Here is a 14,389-nt window from a genome sequence, read left to right on the forward strand (position 1 = left end):
TCCCTTCCCCCCCATCCCCCATGCCCTCCCTTCTCCCACATGCCTTCCCGTCTCTCCCACCCCCATGCCCTCCCTTCTCCCCCTCCCCCCTAAGCCCCCCACTCTCCCCCACCCCACCTAAGTCTTCCCCTCTCCCCCACTCCCCTAAACCCTCCCCTCGTCCTCACCCACCTCAGCCCTCCCTTTTCCCCCACGCCCCCCAAGCCCTCCACCCTTTTCTCTCCCCCCAAGCCCCCCCATCTCCCCTATCCCCCACAGCCTCTCCTCCCCCCATGCTTCCCCAACCCTCCCTCTCTTACCCACCCCCTGTACCCTCCCCCTCTTATCCACCCCCTGTACCCTCCCCCTCTTATCCACCCCCTGTACCCTCCCCCTCTTATCCACCCCCTGTACCCTCCCCCTCTTATCCACCCCCTGTACCCTCCCCCTCTCCCCCACCACCCCAAGCCCTCCCTCCTCCACCAATCCCCCCGTGCCAGGTCCCCCCAGCTCCCACTCACCCCAGATCCCAAAGGTCCCCCCCAGAAAAGAAGCAGAAGAGAGTCAGTTTCAGGGTGATGTACTCGAACATAGATGGGATCACAAGCAAGACAAGTGAACTAAGGGAAAGAGCACAAGAAGTTAACCCAGATGTAATCGGACTCACTGAAACAAAACTCTCTGGAATCATAACGAATGCCGTGTTTCCCCAGGAGTATACAGTAATAAGGAAAGAGAGGGAAGGTAGAGGAGGAGGCGGAGTGGCCCTACTCATGAGAAGGGAATGGAGTTTTAAGGAGATGGCCATCCCGGGCTGTGAGGAGTTCAGAGACTACATAGCAGGCACCATAACAATGGGAGGACCAAGAATAGTAGTAGCAGTAATATACAACCCTCCACCAAATGACAGGAGACCCAGTCAAGAGTATGAAAACAACAACAAGGCAGTTAACACTATAATTGAGAGGGCAGCCTCTGCTGCCTGTAGAAATAGATCCCACCTGCTCATCATGGGCGACTTCAATCACGGAAAGATTGACTGGGAGAACAAGGAACCGCATGGAGGCGAGGATACGTGGAGAGCCAAACTATTGGAGGTGGTGACAAGCAACTTTTTAACGCAGCATGTCGGAGAACCCACAAGGATGAGAGGCAATGACGAACCAGCGAGACTCGACCTAGTCTTCACTCTGAACGACTCCGACATAAGAGAAATCGGTTTTGAGGACCCAGTAGGAATGAGCGACCACAGTGTACTGGTGTTTGAGTACTTGATTGAAGAAGGGTTATTGAACTCGAGGAGGGATACCGAAACCAAAAGGTTAGCATACCGAAAGGGAAACTATGAGGGGATAAGAAAATTCCTAACAGATATAGCATGGGAAACAGAGCTCAGGGGAAAGACGGCCCAAGATATGATGGATTACATCACGCAGAAGTGCAAGGACGCAGCAAACAAGTTTGTCCCAGTCCAAAAGGAAAACAGAGAAATGAAGATGAGAAACCCATGGTTTAATCAAAGATGTAGGCTAGCTAAGCAGCAAAGTAAAAGGGCATGGAGAAACTATAGGAATAACAGGACACTGGAGAGCAGAGAAAGATACCAGAATGCCAGGAATGAATATGTCAGGATGAGAAGAGAGGCAGAAAGACAATACGAAAATGACATCGCAAGCAAGGCAAAGACTCAGCCTAAATTGTTGCATAGCCACATTAGGAGAAAAACAACAGTAAAGGAACAGGTTATGAGATTAAGGATAGGGGCGGAAGGATTCACTACAAATGACAAGGAAGTGTGTGAGGAATTGAATAAGAAATTCCAGGAGGTCTTCACCTTAGAACAAGGAGAAATTCCAGAGGTAAGTGAGGGAATAGCTAACCAGGAACCACTGGAAGAGTTTGAGATTACCAGTGGGGAAGTAAGGAAGTGTTTACTAGAGTTGGACGTGACGAAGGCTATAGGCCCAGATGGAATCTCCCCTTGGGTTCTAAAGGAAGGAGCAAGAGAACTGAGCCTACCACTCTCCATAGTGTATAACAAATCACTGGCAACAGGGGAACTGCCAGATATTTGGAAAGCAGCTAACGTAGTCCCGATATACAAGAAAGGGGATAGACAGGAGGCACTGAACTACAGGCCAGTGTCCCTAACCTGCATACCATGCAAGCTAATGGAGAAGATTGTGCGAAAAAAACTAGTGGAGCATCTGGAGCGAAGGAACTTTGTAACACAGCATCAACATGGGTTCAGGGATGGCAGGTCCTGCCTCACAGGGTTACTTGAATTCTACGACCAGGCAACAAAAATAAGGCAAGAAAGAGAAGGGTGGGCAGACTGCATATTTTTGGATTGTCAGAAAGCCTTTGATACAGTGCCACACAAGAGGCTAGTGCGAAAGTTGGAGATGCAGGCTGGAGTGAGAGGGAAGGTACTCCGGTGGATAGAGGAATACCTAAGCAACAGGAGACAACGAGTCTGTGTGAGGGGTGAGGTCTCAGATTGGCGAGACGTCACAAGTGGAGTCCCGCAGGGGTCAGTCCTTGGACCTATACTGTTTCTGGTATATGTAAATGATCTCCCAGACGGTATAGATTCGTTCCTCTCAATGTTTGCCGACGATGCAAAAATTATGAGGAGGATTGAAACAGAGGATGATAGTAGGAGGCTACAAGATGACCTGGATAGACTGAGTGAATGGTCCAACAAATGGCTGTTGAAGTTCAACCCGAGTAAATGCAAAGTAATGAAACTAGGCAGTGGAAACAGGAGGCCAGGCACAGGATACAGAATAGGAGATGAAGTACTTAATGAAACAGACAGAGAGAAAGATCTAGGAGTTGATATCACACCAAACCTGTCTCCTGAAGCCCACATAAAGAGAATAACGTCTGCGGCATATGCGAGGCTGGCTAACATCAGAACGGCGTTCAGGAACCTGTGTAAGGAATCATTCAGAATCTTGTACACCACATATGTAAGACCAATCCTGGAGTATGCGGCCCCAGCATGGAGCCCGTACCTGGTCAAGCACAAGACGAAGCTGGAAAAAGTCCAAAGGTATGCTACTAGACTAGTCCCAGAACTAAGAGGCATGAGTTATGAGGAAAGGCTACGGGAAATGCACCTCACGACACTGGAAGACAGAAGAGTAAGGGGGGACATGATCACAACCTACAAAATCCTCAGGGGAATCGACCGGGTAAACAAGGATGAACTTTTCAACACTGGTGGGACGCGAACAAGGGGACACAGGTGGAAGCTGAGTACCCAAATGAGCCACAGAGACGTTAGAAAGAACTTTTTCAGTGTCAGAGTAGTTAGCAAATGGAATGCATTAGGAAGTGATGTGGTGGAGGCTGACTCCATTCACAGTTTCAAATGTAGATATGATAGAGCCCAATAGGCTCAGGAATCTGTACACCAGTTGATTGACGGTTGAGAGGCGGGACCAAAGAGCCAGAGCTCAACCCCCGCAAGCACAATTAGGTGAGTACAATTAGGTGAGTACACACACACACACACACACACACACATATTCATAAACATCATATATATACATTATTGACACGATTGACGCCCCATAATATTGACAAGATTATGGAGCTCCAAGAGATCCATAACGTTTAAACACTCATAGTGTTAACCAAGGAACATCTTGTAACCTTTAAATATCTAATAAAACACAACAAAACACAAAAGTAAGGAGGTGGTAGGATAAAAGTACATAGAAACTGTATTGGAGGCGACCTAAACATTCCCTCTAATGCGTTATGAGGGCTTTTCTCCGAGGCTAACAGTTCTCTTATTCCAGTCAGATGTGGTACACCGTATACACATCTGGCATAATCAGAAGTCACAATAAAATAACTAGCAAACAAAGAACTCGTACCGAATAAAACTACCAATCAAAAGAAATTAAAACAAACGACATAAGTTATGAAACAAAGCACTTAAGCTTACTTAAAGTTGATCAAACCTACTTAAACTTTATAACTGTCACATAGATAATAAAAGCTAAATTAAACATTAACTAGTAAAACAAACTACACTATTAAAACTTACGTGAAGTGATCAGAGTGAAACTTGATAATTAACACATAGATAATCAACACTAATACAACTATTAGAATAATGACTTCACACTTACAAAAAATGTATATAAAACACAAGCAAATTAGAAGTCAATTATAAAATGCTCGCCAAAATCTTATGAAAACTTAAATATCAAATAAAACTAAACACCAACAAATGTATTGAATGTCTTAAATAAAAGACTGTAATAATATATAATATCAACACTCGAAATAAGTAAAAAAAAAACATGGTAAACTAAAAAAAATTTACAAATGCTATTTTAAAATTCTAGACACTTGTATAAATGGCCAGTCGGATTTGAGAATAATGGGATCCTTATATATGAGTGAGCGGCGGCCTCTGTTAAATGGCAACCTTTCGGCTGTTCAGCTGTACAATATATTGTACACAATATATACCTCTAAAAACTCTATGAGGAAACACACCAATATTTCACACATGACTCCATGAAAATCGCCTAGGGGGGGGGGGTGGTGAGATCTCTATAAATGCTAATATTTCTTAAAGCAAGGCAAAGTTAGGCAAGGTAGGCAAACCTCAACGGGCCTATATCAGTCCAGTACCCCAGACCATTCCCTCTGCAAAGCTGGTTGAGGCTAGCCCAAAGTGTGTGGGCCTCCAACCTCCTTTGAAGAGTCTCTTATATAACTATAGGCTGTGAGGTTCACTGTTGCATGACAGGTTGGCGGGGTGGTGGCAGAGGTGGCGGCCGGGGGCGTGGTGAACGGTGGACCCTACAGCAGCGTCAGCGGCAGAGTGACGCTGCCCTCTGCTGGCGACCTCCTCCTCCTCCTCATTACCACACACTTCCATGCTAAGGTAACATCCTCTCCTCTTCTTGAAGGTATTCTTTTACATATGATACATTGGAAAATATATGCGATTGGCTTAAACTTGAAACACTTATGTATGATCATTGTACAGGCTTTTTTTTTTTGTTGAAACTATATGATGTAGAGTTTTTGTGACCATTATAGGAAAATACATTTTCAGAGTCGATCCTCCCTTGATATTACTTATTTTACGATGGGATATTGTGTTCTCAAGCAACCTAACAGTGTGATCCTACAGGCCCAATGATTTGTGCATTTATTTTATTTATTTATTTATTTATTTATTTATTTACAAGAATAAGTGGGTTTGTGAGATTACATAATATTGTAATCCTAACTCTATGATAGTAGACAGACTTAGTGTTCCATCCTTTAGGGCAGAGGATTGTAAGCTGGGGTCTCATTTCCCATTATGGGGTAAGGAGACACAAATAATTGGGCTTTGGGACTTTTATCTCTCGACAGTTAAATCAGAAATGTTGTTAGATGAGAATAAAGTATGACTGCTACCATTACACACGGAGGTTCCTTGTGTTAACTGCACAAAAACAGCCGTCAAAATATTCCAAGTTGTAGCTAACTTGTCTGTTATATGACCTTTATATAAATCTGATCACATTCTTAATTGTTTTCTTGCATGTGTTATGTTCCTCGTTATCCATATGTAACGTAAAACCAAGATACTGACGTGTTTTGAAGTCATACTGTCTACATAATATATGATATAATGTGTGTCAGGCTGACTACAGTCGGAGTAGAGAGGTAGGATAGCTGCCGGTAAGATATGTAGTACCATGTGTCTGGGTCTCTGGGATATTTCTGGCAAGGTTAGCACCAGTTAATGGGAAAAAAAGCTATTAAAATTGAGTTGCCGTTTTTAAGTCAAGTGTGTAATCATCCTTGGAGAGTTTTATCTTCTTGTTATGTGATACTTGTTAAGATCATTGGATGTTAGAGATGGCTCTCCATGTGTTTTTCATGTTTCCTTTTGCTTCTTTAAATCTATTCTCATAAAAGGAAAGTTTAGCTCTTATTATATTGGTAAGCATTAGTGAGTATATTTTAACTACTTTTATAACTAGGTCAATCCTATGTTACTTTCATATTGATATATATCTTGTTGATTGCTTTAACTGCGGCACTTGTGACTGAGGCGTTGTTTAATCTTTTGTCAGTTATTTGTTTGGTGAGGAGGACTGTGTGTGTTGTAGAGGCTCAGGGGTTGGCACACAAACTGGTCGGTTAATGAAGTTTTATCCTGTGTATTGTTGAATTCAGATTCCTAGTTTATATTGTGGAGTTTATTTATGACATTGCCTTTTAGTGCATTGCTGTGTTGTCTGCAGGTTACTTTCTTGGTATCCGATGGTGTTATAGTATTAATTACATACTCTATATTTTTTTCTTTTTGTCTCAACAGATTGTGGAATTAACAGGTCCCTCTGGAGAGGAAATAGACTTAATTAGAGACACGAACCAGCGGTTTTGGGCGATATTGGACAAGAATGGCGGAGAGTACATTTACAATTTAAAGTTCCTCACAAGTTCTATTGAATTTCCGTTTTCTGTAACGGTGGATGTTTATGAGAGAAAACAGAATAGCGTTGGTATTGAGGTGAGACTCTACACAAACAACGATGGCCATGTGCCCTTGGAACCTGGGTCGAAACCTCTGGTGGTGTGGGCCGAGGTCACCCTAGATGGCCGGCCCGTCGTGGGGTCAAAGGTTATGCTCAAAGTGAGTCACCTGAGTGAGAGCGGTTCAACAGACTTAATGGTGGAGCTTCTTGATAATGGAAATGCAGGTATATTCAAATTTGTTTTTTGTTGAATTTGTTATATATGGTTAGATTCCGTATATTACCTAAAATGCAATTGTATTAGTATTGGGAAATCCAATAGTTTTAGAAGAATAGCTCCAATAGTTTTAGAGGATTTAAGGGATTTGATCGAGAACTGAGCAATGGTTTATTACCAATAGTAATTTCTGTTGCTAATGACACTTGTGCAAGTTATCTTGATAACAGCTGTAACGCCCCTCTTTTACCCGACATGCAGTTGTGAATGGCTTTATAACCAGGTAAGTTGTATAGTTGGCTATGGTCTTAGCCATGTTACTGTTAAAATAATGAATGTAGTACCAAGTGCTTCTGGTAATGCATTTATATCATCAAAATGTTTACCAAGTGATCTGATATTTTGGTTGAAAACAGATAGACTAGTGTTATTTTGGAGTTTTGTTTTGGTTGGTGAGGGGAGGTTTGTTGTGTAGTAATTGTAGTAGTTATGATCAGTGTGTTGGTTACCGTAGGTGTGTGACAACAGATTTCATTAGAGGTCAATGTCTGTTTGCATGTAGTGAAAATGGAGAAGACTGTGTAAGAATGTTCAGATAAGAATATAACATAATAGAGGTGTGTGACAAAAGGATGAAAATTAGATAATTGTCTACAGTATTGAAACACAAAATGTTGTTGGATCTTATCTTGAAGTTATCTTGAGATGATTTCGGGGCTTTTTAGTGTCCCCGCGGCCCGGTCCTCGACCAGGCCCCCACCCCCAGGAAGCAGCCCGTGACAGCTGACTAACACCCAGGTACCTATTTTACTGCTAGGTAACAGGGGCATAGGGTGAAAGAAACTCTGCCCATTGTTTCTCGCCGGCGCCTGGGATCGAACCGAGGACCACAGGATCACAAGTATATATATTACTGAGTGAATATATAACTCCTGGGATTATTAATTATATAAGTAAAAATGGTTAAATATACTTAAAACATGGACCAGAACACAGAACAGAACTGGTTTAAATCCATGTTGTAAGTGAGGAGTATGTAATGTGTGTGTTGGTGTAGTGAGTGTATTGTGATGTGTGTGTGTGTACACAGAGCCGGACGTGCGGGCCCAGGATGGCGTCTACACCAGGTACCTGACGTGGCTGCCGGGGGAGGGCCGCTACGCGCTCTCTGCCACTGCCACCGACCACCATGGGGCCGCCTCCGTCCTCAGGCCCAGGAGAAGGGGTGAGTCTCCACCTCTAGTATACCATCTCTACTAGACCATCCAGGTCTATCTTGTGCTCCTGTCACGCTGCGCCTTCCTGGCTTTGTGGCTTTATTAACCCTATAAATGTGGCATTCAATGTTTGGCTTCATGGAGAGCTTGACGTAACTGTGATGTTCATCAGTTGTTGCCTTTATAATGTCTTATGTGTTGATATTAAAGACGGATAATTCAGGTAGTGTTCTTGGTGCGCAGATGGTCGCGTAGTGCCAGTGAGCGCCGGCCAGTTCACGGTCACCAGCAGTGCCTTGACGGTGACTGTGGCCCGTGTCACCTCAGCTGACATTACACCACCGTCGCGAGTCACCGACCTGACAGTGACCTCCGTGGGCGACACCACCGTCAACCTCACCTGGTCAGCACCTGGAGGCGACCTGGATCAAGGCTCAGGTCAGTTGACATTTAACTTGTTAAAATTTTATCTTTATTTATTTAATATTAAAAATATAAGCATATCTTATTTAACTTTGTTTCGTCTTTTATATATAAGATCCTTTGTATAGAAATTTAAGTAATAATTACGCTTATTTATACCTAAATACAAACATTTGGTGGTGAGAGTGACATGTTTTATTTATTATTATTATGTTGGTGCGGCTTGTAGCGTGGGTGTACGAGCTGAAGATGTACAGTGAGCGAGGCGCCCTGAGCGAGGAGCGCTTCAACACCTCCACCATCGCTGTGTACTGCATCAGTGAGGACCTGCAGGCACCAGCACAGACCCCCGCCTCCTACGGCACCGCGCAACACTGCCTCACCCACCTCCCCTTCACCAACCTCAGATGGTAACGTGCTCACCTTTCTCACTCCTCCCTACCCCGACCTTTCCACACTACCCGTGTCCGCCTTCCCTTTATCACAGCTTGGACGTGAACTTGTAGAACATTTGCTGCCACCACCATTAGTGTGGTGGTTCTCCACTCTACCACCAACATTAAGGATCAGTAGGTATTATAAAAGGATAAAAGTCAGTCGGCGCGGTTCTGAGTCTTATCAGAATTTCTCTCTCTTAAAAGAGTATATATATGTTCTTGTAGCCTCAGCCCATAAGACTCTGTCTGACAGTGAAGAGAGTGGAGGTGGACACTACTCTTCCTCACTGGTGTTAGTGACCTAACCCCACGGACACAACCCTCCATGTAAATACACATCATGCTAAGTAAATGTAATGAGTCGGGACAGATGAATATTGTAAAATATTGCAAGAAGGCCTTGACAAGCTGCATAGTTTGAGGAATGGTTACTTAAATTAAATACCAGCAAGTGTATGGTGATGAAAATGGAGCTGGAGACCGGCAGGATTATACGCAATGAAGAGGAACTATCTCTCCTAAACAAGTAAAGAAGAAGACCTGAGATTAGATACAACAACACAAAGTCTTACTCCAGAGCCACGTATAAATTGGACAACGTTAGTAGTACACTCTAAACTGGCGAACTTCTGAATAGTCTTTAGGAATCTGAATAAGAAGGCATCCACAACATTACACCTACGTGAGGCCAGTCATAAAGTATGCAGCCCAGATGTGGCAGCCCATCTCAACATCACATGGAAACTTGAAAGAGCAGTTTGCAATGGTTGCTACCACTTTTACCGATATTAGACAAGGTACCGCGTCACTCTGGGATTGTAAGGTAGTTCAAGTACTGTACTTGGCACGGAGGCAGGCAACAGGCCGTCTTTAATGTAGGACTCACGCGCCAAGATTTTGGGGTCAACTAAGAAAGAAGAAGGTGGTAGGGGACGGTGAGCAAGACGGTCGGGATGGAGAAGGAAGGTGGACGCTCTCATAAGAGTTGGCGAATGGGTCTTCAGTTACACAATAACAATAACTGTAATATCTAGTTTGGTGGAAGTGTATGGAGCGATGAGGTAGAGGAGAGGGAGGGAGGGAGGGAGGGAGGACGGAGCCACAAGAGGAGGAGACATAGAAAAAGAAGACAGAGAAGAGATAACGAGAGGCCTTTGTATCTATCTTGTTAGTGGCTTTGCATGAATGTAAAAATTATCAAGCTTATGTAATCTCATTAACCCATTGTACCTTCTTGCAAATATATTATTATTATTATTATTATTATTATTATTATTATTATTATTATTATTATTATTATTATTACCTGAGGGGACTAGGTGCGTGGTGCGTGATGGTGGTGTGGGCGGGCGTGAGCACCAGGGTGTTGGGGACGTTACCAGTAGTGCTGTATAAGGCCCTCTGCTACTGCTGCTGCTGGAGCCGCCCTCACCCTTGCCACGCCCACCACATACGCCATCCTTCAAGCTGATAGTTCACCCGCCGCACCACACAACCTTGCGCACCACAAGGTCACCCGCGGCCAAGACACGGTGGCGACCTTGGTGTTAACCCTTCCACACCTCCCATTATCACGCACCACAACACTCACCCTCACACACACACACACACACACACACTCACACTCACACTCCTCCACTTTACTAATGGACGCTATTTCAGTCGATGTTGCGCATCCATGTCCTCAGACGCTGTACACTGGTGGGAGGAAGTGTAGACCAGGGCACCAGACCAATACTCTACCTTGCTAACAAAATCACGCAACCATAACTTTCAGTCACTCTCGGGTCCTACCCTCCCTTCACCCCATTTTAACACTCGTGTAACCTATTTATAAATAGACATATTTGGTATAAATTGTAAACATTACAAATCTCGGCCCGAGTACTTGGCTGAAGGGCATAATAATAATAATACCAGAATGATAAACATGGCCAGGTTGGCATCTGCTGCTCTGCGCTGCCCTCCACTGGCAGAGGCAGCCGACGGCAGCTTCTCAAACTTCTCTCATTGTTCTCTACAAGTTTTCATGCTTAATTTTGAACTGGAGAACTGTCTTGGTATTAATGTCTCTTGGTATTTAGCAGTCTCCGTGGTGTAGTGGTAAGACACTCGCCTGGCGTTCCGCGAGCGCTATGTCATGGGTTCGTATCCTGGCCGGGGAGGATTTATTGGGCGCAATTCCTTAACTGTAGCCTCTGTTTAACGCAACAGTAAAATGTGTACTTGGATGAAAAAACGATTCTTCGCGGCAGGGGATCGTATTCCAGGGACCATAGGATTAAGTAGGATTAAGAACTTGCCCGAAACGCTACGCGTACTAGTGGCTGTACAAGAATGTAACAACTCTTGTATATATCTCAAAAAAAAAAAAATGTTTAGGAGGACGGCAGATGTTATGGGTTTCTTTTGTTTGATTCAATTCTAACCCCCCCCCCATACCCATATCCTGTGAGTGGTAGTAAAAATGTCCCATACCCATATCCTGTGAGTGGTAGTAAAAATGTCCCATACCCATATCCTGTGAGTGGTAGTAAAAATACTTAATTTTAATTCGTAAAAATCAACTAAAAACGATTTGAGTAAGATCATTAATACAGTTATTTTATTAATATTTCGTTATCACATTATTATGTCATAAATATATTATTATCTCATTAATGATTCCTGAAACTGACATGTATTGGTCATTAGGCCTTCAGGAGGTCCCTCTTATGTTTGTGAACTAAGACATTGTTTCTCGCCTCACCTCATTCCTGCCTGTATGTCCACCATCACTGAATTGTAATATACATCCTTCTCAAGATGCATTATTAAATACGAAAGTACTTAAGGAATTTCCTGTCTTTATTCTTCCTTCGTTGTCTGACATTATCACATTGTTCATCATGTGTTGATTTACACACACACACACACACACACACACACACACACACACACACACACACACACACACACACTAAAAAATGTATGACTTTCTTAATTGGCATCTAATTGATATATCAATTGTTGTTAAATTGGTTACTCAAGTCATATATGATATCTTCTTGCTTGTTTTTAAAGGTTTACCCTCCCATTACGCCTGTCAGTTCTACTCCTTTACTCTCCGTTATGTTCCAGCAGCGTTACTTAAGCGTTACTTAACTACACATTTGTATTTTCTTGCTGTTATTAATCTCAAAGTTTACTTGTGTACTGTTGCTGGCACTACAGACTCCATAGTGTCTGTTATCATTATCATCTTTATATTGTATATTATTTGTTATATTCTTCAACATTGTACACGTGTTAGCTTACTTCTCATTTAGTATTAAGTGTTTACCCCATTATACATAGACATCATTTTTGTATCTGAATTTTTCTCAAGTTTTGCCCAAACGCTTTCCCATAGTGTTAGTTTTATTGTATGTGTGAGTCCTGTACCTGCACTTGTCCCTTTGTCTCATCTTTGTTAGCACGTCCTTATGAATCAAATAGTATTATTATTATTATTATTATTATTATTATTATTTATTATTATTACGTTGTAGATGTGGACACATCACGTGACAGTCCGTCATGGCACTTTTTAGTTATTCTATACTACATTACTATTTCTCCATCTAGTTAAATATAAGGTGGGCATAAAAAACTCATGCTAAATATCCGCTGAAGTCTGATTGTGAGCTTTGGTGCCCTTTGTAATACTTTTGTGGTACCTGTGACACCATGGTGATGGAGTACACAATATACTTGCCACCGCTGGCGCCAACTGTCAAATTATTCTGATACATAAACGTCATCGATGTGTTTTGATAATTTTTTACCGTGTTTGTCATCTGATCCTCAGGTACTTTGCAATACGTGCAGTTGATTCTTCAAACAACACGGGTCGCATCTCTAACATAGTGTCAGCCTTCGTGCCAGACCCGCCCACCACCCCACCGCCCACAAGCCATCCAGCTTCAAGCGTGCAGACGGTGATCATGTCGACCATCACGGCTGGCAGCCCTCATCACCCCCACACTCACAGTAACGCAACATCCAGGGACCACTCCAAGAGCGCCAGCTACGGCTGGAGAGTGTGGGTGGCTGTGGGTGTTGGGGTTGGCGGCATCATTCTGGCACTTGGCATGGTCCTGGCGTGTGTCTGCTGCTGCAGGACAAACCCGACCATTGGAGAGAAGGACCCTGATCGTCCAGTGTACAAAATCTATGTGAACAACGCCTACATCCAGGAGGAAGACCGGGAGATTAAAGTGGTCAGTAACGGCAAACTGGTAGACGACAACGAGCCCAGCCAGGTGAGCCAAAATCACATGAGCTCTATTTACTCGTTTCTAACCTTATATTCACTTTATTCTTTATATTGTATATGATAGTTCTAGTTCTGCTTGTGTGGAGGTCATCCCGTTGTTTAACCTGACATTGACAGTTTGTGTGCAAATATTATTTCTATAAAACCTACTTGCTGCTGTAGTCCGTCCAGTAGAAGATTGGACTGGGCCGTCGGTGTAGACACAGTGCTCGTGAGATCTCAAGTTTTCGATGGAGGAGGCAATTGTTTCAAGTGTGACAACTTTGGGAAGAGCAAGATTCTCATTACCTTTCTTGGTGACGGGTGTGTATGATACTTGAATGGTGGGGTACAGATAAAGAAGAATATCGGAGACAGGTAAATTGCACTTACAAGGAATGGTGAGTTTTGTTAGATTGTAGGCATTTCTGATCAACCATATGTCATAAAATGAGTGAGTTGGTATGTTGGCACCAGTCAATAGGGTGTTAACAGCACTGAATAATTTGTCTCTAAGCAATGCAGGAAATTAATGTCTCTCATGACTTTAAGGCAAAAGGTCGTGTTGACTTGCATGATTCTCTCTCCAGTATGGTTGGAAGCTTCAGTTCTTCCCTCATGTTGATGATTCTTGTGCATCTTGGGGCACCAAGCATTATCCTCATGGCTTCATTCTATACTACTACAAGTTTGTCCAACAACGGGGGCGCAGAGGCGGGGAGGTTAATTAGGTGAAAGGCATGATAATCAACTAGAAGTCTAACAAACATCATATAGAACCATCTAGCATATTTAATATTGATACCAATATTCTTACCAGTAAGTGTTTTCAGTGGTTTAAGTATCTTTTAACCTACGATGTAGAGCTTTTACAAAGTCACCTTTGGTATTAACTACAAGGTATTTGTGCTGCCCAAACGTTTCAATGTTCTGGTTGTTGACCTTGAAAGTTAGAGGGACATGAGTTTTATCTTGGGAATGGAAAGCTCTGGATTTAGTTATAGAGATAAGACCACATTCAATACATTTAGCAGTGAGTAAATCAAATTGAGCTTGCTGTCTAGTTTGGGTATTTGCAACAATGCATATGTCATCGGCATAATGACGGCTTCGTGAGGTAGTGTGGGAATATCAGTTGCAAATATCAAACATTTGTGCGTCAGAACATTGAACAGTGTAGGGCTTAGCACTCCACCCTGGGGTGTACCCAACTCAAAGAGTGCACAATGGTTTCTTTTGACCCCCTTGAAAAGGACTGAGGCGGTTCTGTTACTCAGGTAACCCCTGAGCCATGTCAACAGTCTTCCCTTAACTCCAAAAGAAGCTAGTTA

At 43.1% G+C, this 14,389-nt stretch overlaps 1 protein-coding gene across 1 annotated transcript in view; it reads left to right on the top strand.

Moving 5' to 3' along the window:
* The window catches only part of LOC123753918 (uncharacterized), a 72,997-nt gene that overhangs the window by 56,385 nt on the left and 2,223 nt on the right, over nt 1-14,389 (top strand). The window contains exons 10-15 of the mRNA XM_045735888.2: nt 4,757-4,894; nt 6,329-6,713; nt 7,796-7,930; nt 8,166-8,360; nt 8,575-8,755; nt 12,612-13,065. Coding sequence (XP_045591844.2) covers nt 4,757-4,894; nt 6,329-6,713; nt 7,796-7,930; nt 8,166-8,360; nt 8,575-8,755; nt 12,612-13,065 — 1,488 coding nt within the window. The remainder of the gene's footprint in view (nt 1-4,756; nt 4,895-6,328; nt 6,714-7,795; nt 7,931-8,165; nt 8,361-8,574; nt 8,756-12,611; nt 13,066-14,389) is intronic.

Source organism: Procambarus clarkii, chromosome 6 (assembly GCF_040958095.1).
Source record: "Procambarus clarkii isolate CNS0578487 chromosome 6, FALCON_Pclarkii_2.0, whole genome shotgun sequence".
NCBI classification, from domain to species: Eukaryota; Metazoa; Arthropoda; class Malacostraca; order Decapoda; family Cambaridae; genus Procambarus; species Procambarus clarkii.